The 21,022-nt window shown below is 47.4% G+C and overlaps 1 protein-coding gene across 1 annotated transcript; it reads left to right on the top strand.

Moving 5' to 3' along the window:
- The first annotated feature begins 13,068 nt into the window (after positions 1 to 13,068).
- Positions 13,069 to 13,588, top strand: LOC116902707 (60S ribosomal protein L32-like). Its single transcript, XM_032905060.1, has one exon. The coding sequence runs from the start codon at positions 13,125 to 13,127 to the stop codon at positions 13,530 to 13,532; it is 408 nt and encodes a 135-aa protein (XP_032760951.1). The 5' UTR covers positions 13,069 to 13,124; the 3' UTR covers positions 13,533 to 13,588.
- The last annotated feature ends 7,434 nt before the right edge of the window (positions 13,589 to 21,022 follow it).

The following is a 21,022-nucleotide window of genomic DNA, read 5'->3' as shown; positions in this document are numbered from 1 at the left end:
CCGAAGTTTTGTCTTTCCTGGAGGGGCTATCACTATTGACTCTATAAACACAAAAGGAGAGTAGGCTAACAAAGGGAGTTAGTTATGTGTTGTCTTGCCAGCCAGGGTGACAGGGGATTTTCCCTAGGGGTCTTACGTGACAGAAGGAGTTCAGTCAGTGTCCAGCCTCCTGCAATCACATCATTTAGTTGGTCCGAGCTGAACACTTTTGGCTGGTAGCCAGCCTTCCAGAACCAGGTCCTGCCTGTGCTGGCTGGAGAGAGGCTGAGACTGATGGAAACACCTGTTGCCTAGGCAACACACTCTGCCTCATACAATCAGACACTTGAAAAAGAGAAGGGCAGAGAGGAAGAGAGGAAAGAGAATGTGTGGGGAAAAGAAGGTCGGGTCAGATGCTTTCTTTGTACTTGCAGGGTTGTGGATGCTCTGTAGATTACATTTTTTTTTCAGCCCAGGCTGGGAGAAAGCAGTCAGGACAGAGGTTCTAGAATCTTCTTGGGATTTGCTAAGCCGAGGAAGGAAGGCAGACATCATTTTTATCTGAGTTGCCTTGTGTTGGTTGGGTTATGTGGCCACCCTGCTATGCTGCTAAGAGCCTGCTCTGACTTCCTAGACCCATGTGTCACACGTAGGCATCAAAGGGCCTGTCAGTGGGTGAGAAGGCTGGGCACAAGTACTTCAACTAGACAAGAAGCTGTGAGCTAAACAGTGCCCCATAGCCGAGGCTGGCATTCACTTTTCTCGGGGGGAACACACAGGGTGAGGAGAAAGAGGAAGATGGGAGACAAGATAGAAAAAATACCACAGGCCAAGAAACTGAGTCACCAGTTGGGCAGAGTCTTTGGTGTATGCAGCCCTCTCTAAGGGGATTAAGAGGGCCCAGCATTCTGGTCTGGCCTCTTGCCCGCAAAGCTTGGCTAAGTATAGCTTGTGGCTTCCTTCCATGTTACCCCATCAGGGATAGAGCCAGGAGTTGAACTCAAAGACCGTGGTGGCTACTATCCCCCAAAGGCAGAGGTTCTGTGTGGTAAAAAACCTGAACGCAGGAGCTCCAGCCCGGATGGGGTGGGGGATGGGGAGCAGGGGGCGGGGAGTGAGGGGGCGGGGCCTCTCCATGTCTCCTCTTTACTTGTGGCTGAGCAGGAATAGAATGGACAACACCAGCCATTTCTACCTTTCTAGTGTTCTTCCACGCAGGACCATCTTCTCCTCATCTTGGCACTCCCGCTCTGTCTCACACTCTCTTCACTAATGGGAGGTTCTCCGTTTGAACAGGGGTTTAAATTCTTTTTGCTAACCTGTACATGGAGGATTGCAGAGCTGTCATCTCTGGAGGCTGGGTGGAATGACGGTAATTTTCAGTGTCAACTCACTGGATTTAAAGGAACTATGAGAACACGCCTCTGGAGAGAGCGATATCTAATGGACTCCTAGAACTCAGGAGTTGGAAGCAGGTGGATTAGAAGTTTAAAGCCATTTTCAGGTACATGGTGAATTTAAGGATATTCTGGGTTAGAGACCCTGTCTCAGAAGATGGATGAAATATGACACAAAACAAAAGTTTTTTTCCATGTTTTGTCTTAGAGACTGGTTTTTATAGAGCATGAAAAAGTTCTTCCTTTTTAAACGACTCCCACAGATATTATTATTTTTAAAAAAAGATTTACATATTTTTGTTTTATGTATGTGAATGTTTATGTCTGTGTGTGTGTGTGTGTGTGTGTGTGTGTGTAATGAGTGTGTGCAGTGCTTGAGAAGGCTGTAAGAGGATGCTGGAATTGGAGTTCCAGAGCCGCCACATGGATGTTGGACCTGGGTCCTTTAGAACAATTCACACTCTTAACCATTGGGTCAGTGTTCCAGTTCCTCTAAGTCATTCTGTCTGCCTTCCTATGTCCCATTTTCAAAGGCCTTGTGATGTACATAGGTAAAGAGAAGAAACCATAAATGCTCAGCTTGATAAACCAGTCAGGAATGACCACACCCCATGAGCAGGACCTAGGTATGTACAGATCTGCATGTACCTATCCCCGAGAAAAGCCTCTGTGTACTCTGTCTCCCGAGAACTCTGCCTAGGACTCCTGCTCTCCTGAAAGACCCTCACTTTCCTGCCCTTTCCTTCCTCCTCCAGTTTCCTCATGCCTGCTGATCCCCCTTCTGATTTATCTTGGAGCGTCAAGAGACACCATGACCAAGGCAACTCTTAATAAAGGACAACGTTTAATTAGGGCTGGCTTACAGTTTCAGAGTTTTATTCCATTATAGTCATGGTCGGAAGCATGGCCGCATGCAGGCAGACATGGTGCTGCGAAAAGAGCTTAGAGTTCTTCACCCTAATTGGCAGGCAACAAGAAGGTCACGGGCCCCAGGAGGAATAGTTGTTGGGGCTTTCTTTTCTTTAATAATTTTATATTACAAAGTCCATACGTATAGGGCGTTACCCAGGGCTCCTTAATATGCTGATCAGTATACATCTGCCACCCTGCTCACTTCAAAACAGTGATATAATTCCCAAGAAAACCCCATTATCAATCCCTTCCTCCAATCCCTCGGTGACTACCAGTCTTTCCTGTCTCTGGCTTTGCCTCTTCTACAGTGGCAATGAGCCTGGCTTGGGCTTCTGAAACCTCAAAGCCCATCCCCATTTCTTCCAACAAAGCCACACCACCCAGTAGTGCCACTCCCTATGGGCCTCTGGGGGCCATTTTCATTCAAACCACCACAAGGCATAAGGACAGACTTATGAAGTTGTCCTGCTCAGCCAGCCAGAACCACAAAGAACCTCCTTCGCCCCCACCCTGGGGCTGACAGAAACAAGGCTGTGGCTCATGTGGGTAGAATCCCTGAAGTGTGTTAATAGATTTCATCCCCCACCAGACAAACCGGATGAAAAAGACCTCCACCGGAGAGAAGGAGGATGCAGAGAAGGCGCTCCCCTCAAGTACTCCTCCTCTGTTCTTGAGACAAATCTCTCGTCCCACTCTCAAAGGAACCAGTCCTGGGGACTGAGGACATCTCATGGGTGTGACAGACAAGCAGTTAGAATTCTCCAACATCGCTCTCCTCCCAGAATCTCTCACAGACCACAGGATACAATGTTTAATTTCCTGGCTACCACGTACAAAACAGTGAAAAGAAATACGCTTTAATAATTAAATACTAAAGAACAATAATTTAATTTTAATAACATATTTAGCTTATCTGAAATACTCCCCCCTTAGCTTATTGTCAATATAAAATGATGAACGGGGACTTAATGAGAAATTTAAACACAACCAAGTGCTTCACTTCCTCTTAGTATTAGTCCTCTGAAGTTCAATTTTATAGCCACCCTTTTAACGTTAGTTTATTATCTTTTTGAGACAAAGTTGCACAGACTGCAGGCTGGCCTCACCCCCTCCCCCATTTGGCTGAGGTTGTCCTTGAACTTCTGATCCTCCTGCCTCTGCCTACTGAATGCTGGAAATACAGTTTATGTGATGCTGGGGATTGAACTCAGGGCCTCATGTATGTTAGGCAAGCACTCTGCCAGCTAGGCTCAACCCTGCCTTATCGTCACTATTTTACATGTCAATTCTAGCTAGACAAATAAAGGGCTTTCCTTTGTTCTGTTGTGTTCTGTTTTTCCTTTTGATTTTTTATTTGGAGAGAGAATGTCATCAGGCAAAAAAATTCCAGACTCAATACTACTGTAGCCAAAAGGCCACTTGTAACAGCCCAGGATCAAGGATCCTGGTTGACAAAGACTAAAAATAAAATGTTAACATATTTCAAGAGGACTGGATATGTAGCTCAGTGCTTGGCTAGAATAAACAAGGTCCTGGGTTTGGTCCCCAGCACTTCACAAATTGGGAATGGCGGTGCACACCTCTAACCCCAGCTTTCAAGAGGTTGAGGCAGGAGGACCAGAAGTTCGAGGTCATCCTTAGCTACATAGTGAGTCCCAGGCCAACCTGGGCTCTGTGAAATCCTTGTTGAAAAGAAAAAAATTAAATGTTTCAATAATGAGTTGCTATATCTCCCAGATAGCCTGAATTTATTTTGTGTGGAGGGCACAGCCATGAAGGAACTCTGACTCTGGCAAGGGAGACAGGAATGAACAGACCTTTAAAACATCAGGTGAAAATCCAGGGTCAGAGATAAGCTGAGGGGAGGGAGAGAAGAGCCACAGCTCAGGGCTCTCACATTACATCCAACACCACCATTAGGTGCCTGACAGTCTCCTTCTGCTGCAGGTTCTGGGTCAGGAAACAGCCTGGTTAAAATGCAAATACCTCCTCCGGCAGCGAGAACACGGAATGCCTATTTCCATGCATTAGTTTTGAGACCAGATAATTTGTGCTACTTAGCAGAAAACAGACCTGGAGGTATGGGGAAAAGATCTGAGACTCGGACACAAATGTGGAACAGTCTGATCCAGACAGCTGCTGAGGGGTCAAAGGGACAAAGGAGTACCGAGAGCATACACAGGGGTGTCAGAAAGAGCAGGCAACGCCTAACTCTGCACCCAGGGACTCCATGTCTTCCCTTATCCTCACACACCGTACCAGAGGGAGGGGTCTTCAAAGTGTGGCTGGAAGATCTGGAAGACCTAGGCCCTTCCTGACCTCCTTTTGTTCTTTATATTCTATAAAATGATGTATATCTTTGATACAGGAGTTACTGTCACTGGGGCTGGGGAGATAATTCTGTTGGTAAGGTGCTCAAGGACCTGAGTTCAGATCTCTAACACCTAAACAAAAGCCAGGTACAGGATGCATATACAGATACAGATTACAGAATCAGGATGTAATGGGGACTGGAGGTAGGTGGTACAAGTGATATGTGGTCAGTCTAGAGAATCCCAGGGTCAATGAGAGACCCTGTCTCAAAATTTAAGGTGGACATGATTGAGACAACTACACACACACACACACACACACACACACACACACACACAGAGAGAGAGAGAGAGAGAGAGAGAGAGAGAGACAGAGACAGAGACAGAGACAGAGACATACACAAATAGAAAGAGACAGACAGAGACAGAAAGACAGAAAAACAGACAGAGACAGAAAAACAGAGAGAGACAGAGAGAAACAAGAGAGGAAGAGAGAAACTCCCCGTGGAGGCTGATCCTTCTGTCTGATAACACACAACAAACACTCGAGGTGGGTAGGAAACAGAAGCTCTTTTTATGGGAAGATTTTTGTTACTGTAGCATAGCTAAACACTAGCCGACTAATACACCTTCTGAATCAACACCTCTAGGGAGAGAGCAGAGCCCTTTCCTCTGATATTTCTCCCCATAAGAACCTCATTCTTTAATAACATCCAAGCAAAATAAAATAGATGCTATCAGCCCTCCTAGTCAGAGGCTTTCTAACCTCAGATTCAACCAGCCTTGGCTGGAAAATATTCAGAACAAAAATCTTGTCTGTACTGAACTTGTACAGAATTCTGCTTCTTCTCCCTGAACAGTTTCATACAGCAGCAACTGACAGCATTTGAATAGTATGACACGTTGTCCAGAGCCGACTCACAGCCTGGCAGGGGTTGTGTGCAGGCGAAGCTCACACAGTGATGATGCTCACACAGCGATGCTCACACGATCCACACGATCCTCAGAGCACCTGTGGATGATGGTACCCTCAAGGAGCCCCACAACCAATTCTCCACGGATAACTACTGAGAACTCATGTTCCATTGTGAAAAGTGAGACTTCCGCCAGCCAGAAAGCTGAAAGCTGGCTGCAAATCAACTGGACACTTAAGGGTTTCAGGTTTCAGGAGCTGGGGAGTGTTCTGTGTGAACAGGAATCTTAAGTCTCTACTCCATTACACTCCAAGAATTAAGGAAAGCCAGAGCTACCTGGAGGTGGAAGCCTGTCAACAAATGTTCTTTAAGTTTCTGTTTCAAGGGAGCTCCAGGCCAGACCCTATAGGGGAGTTCCTGTGCCCCTGAAGACTGTCACCCCACAGTTCCTAGATGACCAGGATGTTTGTCTTTTAGATTTGGGTGTCAGTATGGTCTGAATATGTCACCTGAGCTGCACTTATATGTTGAAACATAGTCAACGTGGTTCTGTTAAAAAGTGGCATCTCTAGGAGGTGGTAAATTCCCCGGGGCAGAGCCTTTATAATTAGGACTTCCTATGACTAGGAAGAGTTTCCACCCTTGAAGGTGACTCCTAGGGCATGGAAGGGCAGAGGAAGGAAACAAGGACTAATTGTGTGTCCTTCCATCTCTCTTCTACCATGTGTTCCCTCTACAGGACGTAAAAGCAGCACCCCATCTGGAAAGCAGAGACAAACCCTCACCAGACCCCAAACCTACTAACATGCCAGTCTTGGACTTCAGCCTCCAGAACTATGAGAAATAAATCTTTTTTTTCCAATATAAATTCTCCAGCTTCATGTATTTTGTTATAGCAACTGAGGAGTTAAGCAACAGGCTTCTTGGTAGTTTAACCAAACAAAGGGTCATATGGGAGGGAGAAGGGAGTTCTATACAGAAGGACGCTTATTCTAGGAGATGTCAGTGTTGCTGACTGGGATTAGCCATCTGTTTCCATAGATACAGCAGCCACCATGCTTCTTCTAAAAAGCAAACCTGACATGAAATAATGCCCTTCCCTCCCAGTGGCTTTCCATTACTTCTAGGACAGTAAGTCAACACCTGACCATAGCAGAGAAGGCCTTTTTGTAACTGTCCTGGTGGGAATACAAATATTCTAAAAAGAGACTTGTGTCTTTCTTCTGCTTTGGCTATCAGACTTTTGAGAAAGTACACCTTGAGTAATTGAAGTCTTTTCCTTGGAAACCTCACATTGGGAGAAGGAAAAGCTTGAAACCTCGAGTTAGCCAAAGGAGGAATCTGTATTCTGGAAAACAGTTTTGACAATTTGACAGAGCCCCTTGTAAGAGAGACTAGAGCCAAGACAGTGGTAATGAGCTGGACCACTTAATCAGACTTACCTCTTGCTCTCTATTAAAGGCTGAATCTTGCCTTACAAGAATGAGAATCTAAGTTTGGATCCTCAGCATTGAGTAAATATTGGGCATCTCTGGGCATGACTGTAATCCTAGCACTGAGAAGGTAGATAGAGCTTGGAGGAGCCTGTCTAGCAGTCTAATCAGTGAGCTCCAAGCTCAGTGAGATCCTGTTTCAAGGAACAAATAGGGAGCCAGCAAGGTCAAGTGCTTTTACTCACAAGCCTGACAACCTGAGTTCAATCCCCAGAAGCCATAGTGGAAAGACAGAACCCAAGTACCACATTTTCCTCTATCATGTGTACATCATGGTACACACAAGCCCACACTCACATATGTGAGTGCTTTGAATGACAATGGTCTCCATAGGGTTTGTATGCTTGAATATTTGGTTCCCAGTTGGTAGACCTCTTTGGAAAGGATTAGGAGGTGTGGCCTTGGAGGACGTGTGTCACTGGTGGGTGGGCTCTGAGGTTTCAAAAGACTCATGCCTTTCCAGCGGCTCTCTGCATCGGTTGCTTTCAGATCAAAATGTGAGCTCTCAACTACTGCTGATTCCATATATTTGCTCTGCCACCATGGACGCCTACCCTCTGAAAATCTATGCCCAAATAAAACACTTTTTAATAAGTTACTCAATCATGGTGCTTTATCACAGCAAAAGAAAACATACACACACCACATGCACACATAAAGCAACACACACACACACACACACACACACGCACACACAATAATAAAGATTAAAAATATAAGGTGACGGACATCAAGGAAAATACCCAAAGTTACTTTCTGTCTTCTACATACATGTACATGCACACATGCATGTAGCCACACGAACACACACAAATAAAAAAAGGAAAGTAAGCTTAAATCTCATATCAGGACCCCAGAGATGGATTTGAAGGTCACTGGGGCTTCTATGTGTCCTTCTCCCCACTGTAGGGACGACATCTTCTTTTTCTGCTTTTCACATCTGCTATTGGTGGCCAGAGCTGGCATGATAGGGCTGCCAGGCTTCTCGCTGCAATAGCTCTAGACTGTCCGTGATCAGACCTCACCTCTCTAGTCTCTCTTCTTTCCCTCCCCATCGCCATGTATTACAGCTACTCAAATATGTGTCTACTCCCCAGAAGCACCTCTCCACCTCTGGGCTCTTGTACCTCTTGTTTTCTCTATTTGGAACTTACTCAACCAGGCTAACCCTGGGGCTCAGTCCGCATATTACCTCTCTGACAACCACTTGCCCTCCAAAAGGAAAAACAATGGGGTGAGGTGGTCTTTGGGCGGGGGACTCAGCCAGCACTCTACTCCTCTACCGTCCTCCTGATCATCCCAGGTGGAGTCCCCCACTTCAGTGCTCCCTTCTATCCTAGCCTGGAAGACCAGGCATGGCCCACTCTTGCTCAGCATAAGCCCTCAGCCAAGGTTGTACCTGCCACACAGAGTGATGAACAAATAAGACTCTTAAGAGCCTTATTTGAGACTGCTTCAGGCTCTACCTGATGTGAATGGCTCTACCTTTCCCATGGTTTTACCAATCACTTCTCTCTCCCCACCTTCCCCTCTTCTCCATCTTTTCTCCTTTAGGATTCTTGGGGTCTTGGCCCCTAGCTGAGCTCCCTTGATTGAATATTGTCAGAGACTCACTACCTCAGCGCCATCTGGAACACACCCTATATAGAAGGTTGTCAAATATCCGTGTCTGAGAATGTCATCAACTGTGGGAGGTAAGTTTCACTGCTCTTTAAAGTCCTAAGTGGTAACATTTGTGAAGCCGTGCACTAGACCAGTGAACAGAGCATACAGTCACCATTAGCCACTGACATCTGGTCTACCATTCCCCAGGCAGGGGCTCCACAGCCCAGAAGCTTCTCCTCCTTGCTCGGCCACAGCCCCCTCCCTCCTCCCACAGCAGTCACTTCCTGTTCTATTGAAGGCACCTAAGCAGGCGTCCCAGAACAATAGGGCACTGTGCCTCTAAGATCAGTTGAGGGATGATTGTCACACAGTAAATGATGCAGATGGTAAATGTGGATTTGGAAATGAATGTCAATATTGAGTTGTCTGTCAGGTAAGGACTGGAGGCCTACATCCTGCAAGGAGAGCAGCTTCTGCCTGCAGGGCCCAACCTGGTCTCATGAACTTAAACTGCTTGTGGAAAAATCACATGGCTCTCGCGCAGCTGTGCCAGGGCAGGAATGGTGGAGGGCGGTAGAGGTCAAAGACTTAGGAAGACCTGGCACTCCAGAAAAGCTCAGTCTAGACCAAATGAGAAGGTGTGTGTGTGTGTGTGTGTGTGTGTGTGTGTGTGTGTGTGTGTGTGTGTGTGTGTGTGTGTGTTGGGGTGTGTGTGTGCAGGAAGAGAACAGAACAGTAAATTCCTACACAACATGACGACGTTCAGAGGGTTTCCCTCTCTGCCCTATTTTCCTTCTTTCCCTCCCCAGGTTCCTCACTGTATTAGTCAGGGTTTCTATTCCTGCACAAAACATCATGACCAAGAAGCAAGTTGGGGGGGAAAGGGTTTATTCAGCTTACACATTCACATTGCTGTTCATCACCAAAGGAAGTCAGGACAGGAACCCACACAGGGCAGGAACTTGGAGGCAGGAGCTGATGCAGAGGCCATGGAGGGATGTTACTCACTGGCTTGCCTCCCCTGCCTTGCTCAGCTTGCTTTCTTACAGAACCCAGGACTGCCAGCCTAGAGACTGCACCACCCACAATGGGCTGAGTCCTTCCCCCTTGATAAATGAGAAAATGCCTTACAGCTGCATCTCCTGGAGGCATTTCCTCAAGGGAGACTCCTTTCTCTGTGATAACTCGAGCTGGTGTCAAGTTGACACACAAAACCAGCCAGTACACTCACTCTGGTACACCTTTCTCCTAATGACACTGTGCCTCATGCCCTCTGGGGTGGGAGACTCCACGAGGACAGTGCCTACAGAGCAGTTAGCACCATGCCTGGCATGTGGAAGGCTTTCACAAGTATTAATTATTGCTAAGTGCGGTGTACACACCTGCAATTTTAGCACCAAACAGGCTGAAGCAGGATTGTGAATTTGATGCAGTCTGGGTTACATGGTGAGACTTGTCTTAAAACCACAGCAAACATCTTAACTATAATCCTTAATTTAAAAAAAAAATAGCTCTACCCAATGGGGTGGTATGGTTTTTGCTTGTTTGGGCTTTTTTTTTGTTTTGTTTTTTGTTTTTTTGTTTTTGGTTGTTTTGTTTGTTTGTTTGTTTGGCTGGTTTTTGTTTTGTTTTAGATTTATTTATTTTAATGTATGTGAGTGAGTACACTGTTGCTGTCTTTAGACATACCAGAAGAGGACATCGGATCCCATTACAGATGGTTGTGAGCCACCATGTGGTTGCTGGGAATTGAACTCAGGACCTCTGGAAGAGCAGTCAGTGCTCTTAACCACTGAGCCATCTCTCCAGCCCCAGCCTATTTGTTTGTTTGTTTTAATGTAGGATAGCCTGTGAATATGCACCCATGTTCTGTGGCATTCCAGAAGGCATGGGGAGTCAGAACTGCCACGTACCCAAGCCTCTGAGACCAAGGGTACCAGCTGTAGAGGGGGCTGGGCTGTGTGGTGGGATTCAGGTGAGTTATCAGTACTTCGGGAGGATCTTGGGAGCCATCTTACCACTGGAGTGAAGTGAAGGGTGTTAAGGTGCCACCCACCCATCTTGCAACTGGAGTTGTTGGGGTCACAGCCTGAACCCTGAAAGTACAACCCCAGAATGCCTAACAAGCTAGGTTTGGCCACTCATTCGCAGTAGAGTAGGCCAGGGGGAAAGAAGCGATTCATTTGCCTTCTGTCTTGGTGATAACACACCGTGACCAAAAGCTACTTAGGAGGGGAAAGTGTTTATTTTAGCATATACTCCTGGGTCACAGTCTATGACTGAGGGAAGTCAGGGCAGGAAATCAAATGGGAACCATAGCAAAAACTGCAGAGGGATGCTGCATCCCAGCTCACTCTGCTTGGCTCCCTGGTGTTACTGTCCTAGCTTTTTCACACAGCCCAGATTCACTTGCCTAGGGATGTTGCTGTCCACAGTAGGATGAGCCTTCCCACATCAATCATCAGTCAAGGCAACCCTTCAAAGACACGGCCACAGGCCAATCTGAACAACCAATTGAAATTCTCCCTGCGCTTCTGTCAGGTTGACAATAAACCTTAACCAGCACAGGAAGTCAGAGAGAGAGAGAGAGAGAGAGAGAGAGAGAGAGAGAGAGAGAGAGAGAGAGAGAGGACATTTATTCCATGTGGTCACAGCAGGGAGAGGAACAAATAGAGGCTAGTGTCCCCCTATAATCACCTTGGGGTATTGACATGAGGTTTAAACAGAGGGTAAGAGGTATGGACAGTTAGGAAGCCCTGATCAAGGTGTGTTCCCACCCGTCATTGACCCACATGTCTGAGCTCTAAGGCGGTCCCATAAACTATCTCAAACGTGCGAAATCTCTTCCCAAGAGGCAACCTCTGACTGGCTTCAGCTCGTCCTTTCTCTCAGCATGATGTAACTCAGGAAAATTCTCATTCCTTAGGGAGTTACCATTTAATAGTCTCAGAGCTAATGAAAGCACAACTTTCTCTCAGACCCTTAGAATGCCTTCACCCTTGCCAGAATCATTACAGCCTCTTCAGTGTCTGGTGTCCAGCCCTGCAAAGGGACCCCTGGCTACTGCTATCTCCCTGCCCCCACTCCTATTTCCAGGAGTAGCCCAGGGCTGCTGAGGTCTAGAGTCATAATTACATCTTCACACCTTGGTTGGGAAGCCTGCTAGGGCAAGATGTGGTGGTGGGGAGACAATGTCACCAAGCAGGTGTGCAGTAGAGATGAACTAGGACATCCAGGGACACAGAGTGGGGGAGGGGAAGACGACTGTGTGACAGTTAACCTTGTCAATTCATACACACTCAGAGTTACCTAAGAAACACGTTTCTGTCCAGGATAGTTCCCAGAAAACTTAACTGAGGTGGAAGAGTCATCCCGGATATAGATGGCTCCATTGCACTGCCTAGGGTTTCTAAGACAAACGAGAAGGGAAGCTGAGCAGAGGCCTCCATCTCTCTCAGGTTGCTGACCGTGGATGCACTGTGACCAGCGGTTGCATGTTCTTGCCTCAGTGCCTTCCCCGCTATGATGAACTGTGAACTCTCAAACTGTAAGCCAGAAGAAACCCTTCCTCCCTTCACTGGCTTTGATCAAAAATTTTATCTCAATGACAAGAAAGGCTCTGACATGGCTGCCTCGACTCTCCTCTCTGCTTACGTTCTGTTTTTCGTTCCTGTCCCTTCCTCCACATTTCCTCTCTCCCTTGGCATTCCCTTGGCTCTTTCCAAGAGCTTCCTTCACAAATCACTAGCTATATGGCTACCAGAAACAAAGGAATCTTTTCCTTCATGGTTCTGAAGGACGGTGGCCTAGTCAAGGATGGGAGCCTGAGGAGAAACCATCTGTACTCCCTCCCCAACCTCACTCTTAGCTCCTACGCCCAAAGCAAGCCGTACCTTCCTCAGCTCACAGACATATCCAGTCTCTGCTCTGTCTTCTCATGGATCTTCCCTTGGGTCTCCAAGCCCATTTCCCCTCTTCCTATGCACAAGAACAAACGCTTAGGGCCACCTGAGATGTAGGACCCTCTTCTCTAAAGCTTCACCCAGGTGAAGACATCTGCACACTCCGTTTCTCAGCTCTGACGTGCACTTGAGGGCGAGGTGAGCACTGCTAGCTTCTCTTCAGTCTCTCATTTCACTGTCCACTGAGTTTTCTCTCTTCCCTCCACCCCTCCACACCTTTCCTCCTCCCACCTCCTCCCCTTCATCTTCTCTTTCTCCTCTTCAATCAATTTCTCTCACAACTGCCTCTAACTTAGGTTGCATTATTAGCCTACAAGAAATTCTAGTTGTAGATCCCAGCAACACGTGGTTCTAGAATTTCTAGAGGGTTTTTTTTTTTTTTTTTTCCCCTTTTCTTTTTTTCGGAGCTGGGGACTGAACCCATAGAGTTTTGACACTATAAAATTCTTTTTAAATTTTTATTCTTTGCCCATCATACCTTGCGCGCCGCCGCCCCTTCCTTCTTCCTCGGCGCTGCCTGCGAGGTGGCTGCCATCTGTTTTGCGGCATCATGGCTGCCCTTAGGCCTCGGGTGAAGCCCAAGATCGTCAAAAAGAGGACCAAGAAGTTCATCAGGCACCAGTCGGACCGATATGTGAAAATTAAGCGAAACTGGCGGAAACCCAGAGGCATCGACAACAGGGTGCGGAGAAGATTCAAGGGCCAGATCCTGATGCCCAACATTGGTTATGGGAGTAACAAGAAAACCAAGCACATGCTGCCTAGCGGCTTCCGGAAGTTTCTGGTCCACAATGTCAAGGAGCTGGAAGTGCTGCTGATGTGCAACAAATCTTACTGTGCTGAGATTGCTCACAATGTGTCCTCTAAGAACCGAAAAGCCATCGTAGAAAGAGCAGCACAGCTGGCCATCAGAGTCACTAATCCTAACGCCAGGCTACGCAGCGAAGAGAATGAATAGATGGCTTATGTGCCTGTTATGTGTTCAAATAAAACCACAAAAACTGCAAAAAAAAATTTTTTTTTATTCTTCAACTGAGTCAGCAAGAGTTTTTGGTGTGTTTTGTTTTGTTTTGGTACCGAAGATACACGTGGCTATGGTAAAAACAGAACTAGTCCAGAATTCGGTAGGTCCAAGCAAGAGAGCCAGGGGAAACTACTTTGGTGGTAAGCGAGGCGGTCTCCAGAAGTGGTCTTGGCAATCAGATGGTGCAGTTCCAGATCCCCCGAGCTGCACTGCCAATGGTGGCCGACAGTCAACAGCATGGCAGCCCCCAGCATTCCTTCTGTCTGCCCCTGCGGCCCCTGTGCATGCAGGAGCCAGTTTACTTGCACCTCTGCCTCATTGTTTCTTACATTCCAGGGCTCACGTCATCCTGTACTCAAGGAAGATGCCACGAAGACTGACACTGAAGTGTTCTTGTGAGAACAGTGTGGTCACATGCAGTCACCAGTGGTCGAGACCAAGATCAGCTCCCGGGTTAACAGATGACCTGGCCCTGTGGAGGCTGTGGTGTCCCCACGGACACTCCTCTAAGTATGTTGGTACCTAGCTGTGTCCTCTAGACATGCTGACCCATGGCCATGGCAACAGGTACTGGCGGGACATTAAGGTAACTCTCCACTTGATTTCAGTGACTCTGCTCTTTCTCAGAGTTTAGTGCCAAGAGGCCTTGGTATTGTTGGGCTCTGCACGTGTGAGAGTCATTCATGGTTAAAAGTAAAATCATTTTCCTAGACTGTACTTTTTAACATGCACCTCAGGAGAGTCTTAGTTGTCATTTTGTTATTTGTCATTTGTCATCATTCCTTTGTTTATTTTGTGTCAGAGACTACAGCATCCAAGCTGACCTTGAACTCATATGCAACTAAGGAAAGCCTTAAACTCCTGATCATCCAGTCTCGTCTGTTCTTCAAATGCTGTGCGTGTGTGTGTGTGTGTGTGTGTGTGTGTGTGTGTGTGTGTGTGTGTGTGTGTGGTGTTGCCCTGCCTGGCTCACTCCAGATGCTTCAGTGTATAAGGAGAAATGTGGGGGATATCCCTACGGGACACGGTGTCTCTCCAGTATCAGTGTTGTCTCACGGCTCCTAACAGGCTGTTCTTCAATTACAGATTTCCACTGAGCCTGGAGGGAAGACTAACTAGCAAATGCCTGGCTCTAGGCCTGGAGGCAAGACCCAGCAGGTTTGGAATGTGGACCTGGTGCTCTGCAGACCCAAGCCATCAGTGCCCTAGGGCAGTATAAGCCTCAGCCTCACAACCATGTGGAGAGTATAGGGAAAGCTATTCCCTCCCATGGGATCCATTCAAAGATCAAAGACAGTCGAGGAAGCCAGACACGTTTATTGAGCATGTTCTTACCGAAAGCTTGAGTGGGTCATGCCGTCAAACCCCAGCGTAGCAGATGGCAGCTGTGGCAGTGTGACTGGCAGGCAGGGCAGCCAGCTGTGTTCCAAGGCTCACCAGGCCTGCCTGGAGCCAGCCTCCACCCTTGGGTGAGCCCACTTGCAGAAAACTGAGGTTCTTGGAGGTACATAAATGAACGTAGCATGCTGGGGCTGTGTGTGTGGACGAATACTGTGCTAGAGGCAAGAGCTAACTAATCCGTCTTCTTCAAGGCAGGCCTAGTGGTGTTCTCTCTCTCTCTCTCTCTCTCTCTCTCTCTCTCTCTCTCTCTCTCCCTGCTTCTTTATTGCAGGGACTTCCACATGTATTTATTTCAAGAGATAATAGTAGCGAGGCTCCATTTAGTCAGAGCCCAGCTTCGACGGCCATCTGCCACCATCCCTATCCCATCTCTCATTCCCCGCCACCTTTCCCGTTCTTGAGTCATTAAAAGCTCTTGTTTAACTTTTTAAAAATAGATTTTTTTTTTAAGTTTTAGAACCGATTTTGCATTCCCTGCAAAACTGAATCCAAAGCGTACAGATTCCCAGACGCCCTTCCCCCGCACAGCCCAGCCTCCTTGTTCTCAATTCCCCTGCCCAGAGTAAACCCAAAGCTGGGAGTGGACAGCTGAGCTGCTCTCTGGCTATGGACACATGTGCACAGCCGTGAGCCGTTTGGTTTTCAGTGCTACAGTGAGTACGGGGGATTCATACAACATGCATCACAAGTCTCCTGATAAGACACAGGCACAAGGTCACGTTACTCCTGATCCCGAATCCCAACCCCGCCAGGCCTTAGAGTTTACAGACTGGGAATGTGGGGATGGAGGGCTAGGTTCAAAGTCATAGCACTGTGTCTGCTCACAGGAGAGAAGATTCGAATAATAATAATAATAATAATAATAATAATAATAATAATAATAATAATAATAATGTTTTCTTTGTCTTTGTTCTCTCCAAATTTTTGGCTTGAAATTTCAGCCTACATGTGACACTACTGAGAATGGAGACCCTTGGGTGACTGGCTCTGCCCTCACCCCTACATAGCGGCCTTGACCCTTGTTTGATTCTGATTTTGCCATGTAATATCACAAGTCCTCCCTCCTGGAGGATGCAGCCTTTGGTCACCATCTTAGATACAAAACTGCCTTCACCAGACACTAAACTTGCTGGGTTTCTATCTTGGAAGAAATACATCTCATTGTTTATAAATTACCAGCTTTGGGTTTTTTTGTTATAGCAGCACCACATGTACCCAAGTAAAAGTATTAAAGACTAAAATGGCCCGAAAGCCTTAGACACCAAACGCCCTGTGGAATAGGAAGAGAAGTCCCCATCTTCTGCTTGGCTCGGTTTTGTTCTGAGGCAGGGTCTCATTTTGTAGCCCAGGTTGGCCTCAGACTTTCAGTGATTCTCCTGCCACACTCTGTACTGACGCTGAAGTGTAGACTCACAAAAATTTACCCGCAGAAATGTGTATTATGGAGATGAGGTATCAGACAGTGAGAGAGACTGCTGCGTGCTTACAGGCACTGTAAAATGTCTTAATGGGCATTTTCTTATTACTTTTTTAACTTACTGGTGTGTGTTACGGTGTGTGTCTGTACATGTTCATTCACACGCACGTGTGAATGTGGAGCCCAAGGTTGACATCAGTGTCTTTCTCAGCCACTCTTCACCTTAGTTTTTGACACAGGACCTCTTCTTACTGAACCTTCCGCTCATTGATTTTCTATAACCAGCTGGCCCACAAGCCCCAGGGATGCCTGGTCTCTGCACCCATAGCACTGAGACTACAGACCCTCTTAGTCCCACCAGGTTCTCGTGCTTGTGCTTCAGACCCTTGCTGACTAAGCCACCTGCACAGCCCCTAACCAGAAAGTCTTGTCATCATGACTGTGAATAGACCTTGGTACAGCCAATGCGATGTCCTGTGCATGGTCTCAGCACTCTGCCTCTCAAAGACTCATTGTTGTTAAGTCATTATTGAGTTAACAATGGCCTCAGTATCTTCATCTGCAAAATGGGTTGAGGGTTGTCATCCACCATTCCCCCTTCTAGCCTCAACCCCGTGACAGGTTCAATTCCAAGGACATATCTTCCCCTCTCCATTTGGACCCGAGGCTCAGAGCTTTCTGGCTCAGGCTGATGGATGACCTCATGCTTTAGAAACACTAGGCTTCTGTTTATGTATCCCAGTAACTTCTTTATTTTTAGAGACAAAGTTATTGATTTCCATTTAGCTTGTGGGCCACTCTGAGATTCTTATCTCCCTTTGCCAGAGGAGCTGGTCCCTTCTCAGTCAGGATCCAGAGACTAGAACTCTTCTATATTAAATGCCTTTCAGATTCTTATCTCTGCTTTTTTTTTTTTCCTCTGTGGAGGTTATTTTGCTAATTAGCCCCATTTATAATTTATTATTCAAACAGTTATGGTCACTCCCACTCAAGACAGGAACATTCATTCCAATTCTAATTCCACAGAGCTTGCCCAACTTTGAAAGATGTCTGTACACGCCAGTCGCCCAAGACTAGGGCTGACAAGGTAGGCCTATTCCTGGTTCACAGACTGAGTGACTGGGTTTATGAGGAGAGTAAGGGGAGCTCAGCTGGGAATGACCAGGAATGGTCACCTGTGTGACCCTGTGTGACCCTGGGCAGGGCTGAGTCCCACCAGGCTTCAGAAACTGCTCTCTTATCTAATCCATCCAGGACCACACTCCTCTATACTTGCAGAGCCTGAGTGGGCATCGTCCCTGACCTATTTTACTCCACAATGTGGTATAGCTTGGATGGGAGGAACAACAGGAAGTGCCATGCTGAACCATGGACAACAGGAAGTGCCATGCTGAACCATGGACTACAGGAAGTGCCATGCTGAACCATGGACAGCAGGAGGAAATGCTGCCACTTAGCCGCCATGGTCCTCTCAGCAGCCAAGGGCACACATGAGCTCACCTCAGTCCATTTTGCTAAGTTGCCTTTCTTGTTGCTGTGATAAACAGCAGAGCAAAATCAGCTGAAGGAAGGAAGGGTTTATTCTGCCTCATGGTTCATGGGTCCCGCCCATCCTAACCAGGATAGGTGGACCAGAAAGAGCACGAGGCTGCTGCTTGCATTGCATCTGCAGGCAGGAACCAGAGAGAGAGGGGGGCGTGCTGGCGCTCAGCTAGCTTTCTCCTTACTCAGAGCAAACCCTGCCCATGGCATGGAGCTACCTCAAATTAAGGTTTCTAATCTACAGACTTCCTGACAGACACACCCAGAGCCTCATCTCCTATCCTGTCAAGAAGACAATGTTCCCAACATCCTTCTCCATATTCAGGCCACTCAGGTTCCAAGCTCCACCTGTTTTTGGGTGCCGACCATGCCCATCGCCTCACTTGCTTTGCCCTGTCCCCACCCCGTTCTCTTCCAGAACGTGGGTCTTCACCATTCTCCAAGAGATGAACTCGACAGACTGCCTGTGATTCTGCAGAACCTGGGGTAGACTGCTTCCTCTAATGCACGGGTCATGGAGACATTGGTCCTGCTCAGCATGTTACCTCCAACTGCAGCCACACCAAACCCTCAGTGAGGCCAGGTCCATACCAGCCCCTCTCCCCGGTTTTCCTTTTTTAAAAAACTATTTGTGTTTTACTTTTCTCATTTATTTTGTGTATATTATGTGGACACACCCATACCATAGCACTTAAGTGAGGTCAGAGGCTACCTTGGCAGGAGTTGGTTCTCTCCTTCCTTTACGTGGGTTCAGGGAATTGAACTCACGTCATAAGTCTGGTGGCAGGGTCTACCAACTGCAGGTCACCACCCCCAACTCTTATGTGCATGTGCATGCATGTGTACATATATGTGTGTGTGCAGTTGCACACATATGTGAGGGTAAATGAGCAGCCATGTGTTCATGCATGTGGAGATCATAGGGAAAGCCTGGGTGTTGTTCCTCAGGTATCATCCACATCGTTTTTTGAGGCAGGGCCTCTCAATGGCCTGAAGTTTACCAAAGTAGCCTAAGAGGTTGACCAGAAGACTTCAGACACCTTTTTGTCTCTGCCTCCCAAACACTAGGATTCTAACTAGGGCCCCTGTCCTAGGGTTTTACAGCTGCGAACAGCCACCATGACCAAGGCAACTCTCATTTAAGGACAACATTTAATTGGGGCTGGCTTACAGGGTCAGAGGTTCAGTCCATTATCATGAAGGTGGGAGTGTGGCTGCATCCAGGCAGGTATGGTGCAGGAGGAGCTGAGAGTTCAACCTCTTCATTTGGAGGCTGCTAGAAGACCGACTCCCAGGTAGCTAGGATGGGGGTTTTAAAGCCATGCCCACTCGCCTACTCCAACAAGACCACACCTTCTAATAGTGCCACTCCCTGGGCCAGTCATATTCAAACCACCACATGTATGCTTGGCTTCTTTTTTTATTTGAATACTGGGGATAAAACTCCAGTCTCTGTGTTTACACAATAAGGCTCTGACTGAGGCCTCTTTCCATCCTCCCCAGCCCCCATCCCATCCCTCCCCCCCACCCCTACTGTACCTGCTTCTTGAGATGGAGCACTGCAGCATCTCCCTGTTACTTTCAGCTCGAGCACCTAAACATGGGATTCAGAGCTTAATTTGAGCCTCAGAGTGGAGCTGACTATTCTGTGGGGAGAATGGGCCTTGGCACTAGTGCAGTCTTTCCTGGCAGCTGACCTCAGGTGACGCCATTACCACACAGTGTACCAATGATCACTATGAAGCCTCAAGAGGGAGACAGCTGTCTCCCTTTCTCCTGTTGTCCCAGGAGTTTTCCTCTCCGCAAACTCAACTCAATGCCAGGCGCTGTGCACATTAAAATGCATGTGGGAGCCCCTTTCTGCTACCTAAAGGCCCCTGCTGTGCCTTCTTGGGACTGCAGTGAGCCTGCATCTTGTATTTCCCAGGGGAGCCTTGCCTGTCTGCAGACAGACACACTGCTGAGCACTTGGAAAGTCACCTCCTGTTCGGAGTGTCCTCTGTTTGCCATTCTCATTCGGTAACAAGCATGTGCTTGCTGGTCAGACTGCACTGTTTGTCTCTACAATCAAAACTCTCCCTCAAATAGGCGTGGGCATGCATGCTTGTAACCCCAGCATTTTCAAGATAAGTGCATGAGAGTCTCCAGTTGCAGCCTGGCCTGTCCTATGTAGTAAGAACTTGCCTCAAAAACAAACAAACAAACAAACAAACAAACAAGTGACAAAGTGGGGGTGTAGCTTGGCATGTGTAAGACTTTGGTTCAATTCTCAGCACTGAAAAAAAAAAGACACCCCCACCCCCACCCTCGGCTAACAATGAACAAGCCCTTTCTTCTTGCTGCTTCTCCTATTGTCTCTGGCGTGTCATCCCAGCGGGGTAACTCCAGTTCTGTCCTCTCTCAGTTCTCCTTATTCTGATACCTGAATAGCTGACTCCCATCTCCTCAAAGTCTTACTGCAAATATGATCTCATCAATAAGGTCCTCCTCATTGTTGTGTGTCCTGTGTGTGCCTTCATGTGTGTGTAGGGGCCAGAAGTCAACCATGGGCATTATTCCTCAGGAGCCATTCACCTTGGGATTTTAGACAGGGTCTCTTATTTGGCCAGGAAGTCACCAATTAAAGGTGTGACTCCAGTCTTCTCTCCTGTTGTTTCAGTTACTTTTATATGCTGTGACAAAACACCATGACCAAGGCAACTTAGAAAGTATTTAATTGGGTTTATGGTTTCAGAGGGTTGGAGTCCATGATGGCAGAGTGAAGGCATGGTGGCAGGAACAGCTGAGAACTCACAACTCTAACAGGAAGTAGATGACAGACAGAGGCACAGTGGGAATGACGCTAGTCTTTTGAAACGTTAAAGTCTGACACATCTTCCAATAAGACCAAACTTCCTCCAAAAAGGCCATACCTCCTCCAACAAGACCACACCTCTCCCAACAAAACCACACCTCCTCCAACAAGAGCACACCTCCTCCAACAAAACCATACCTCCTCCAAGACCACACCTCCTCCAACAGGACCACACCTCTTCCAACAGGACCACGCCTCCTCCAATAGGAC

Source organism: Rattus rattus, chromosome 6 (assembly GCF_011064425.1).
Source record: "Rattus rattus isolate New Zealand chromosome 6, Rrattus_CSIRO_v1, whole genome shotgun sequence".
In the NCBI taxonomy this organism is placed as follows: Eukaryota; Metazoa; Chordata; class Mammalia; order Rodentia; family Muridae; genus Rattus; species Rattus rattus.
The sequence above is the reverse complement of the archived record's forward strand: the minus strand, read 5'-3'. Positions and strand labels throughout refer to the sequence as shown.

What these genes read in the sequence shown, in the direction of transcription:
- LOC116902707 (XM_032905060.1), top strand. Translation starts at nt 13,125, where the DNA reads ATGGCTGCCCTTAGGCCTCGGGTGAAGCCCAAGATCGTCAAAAAGAGG.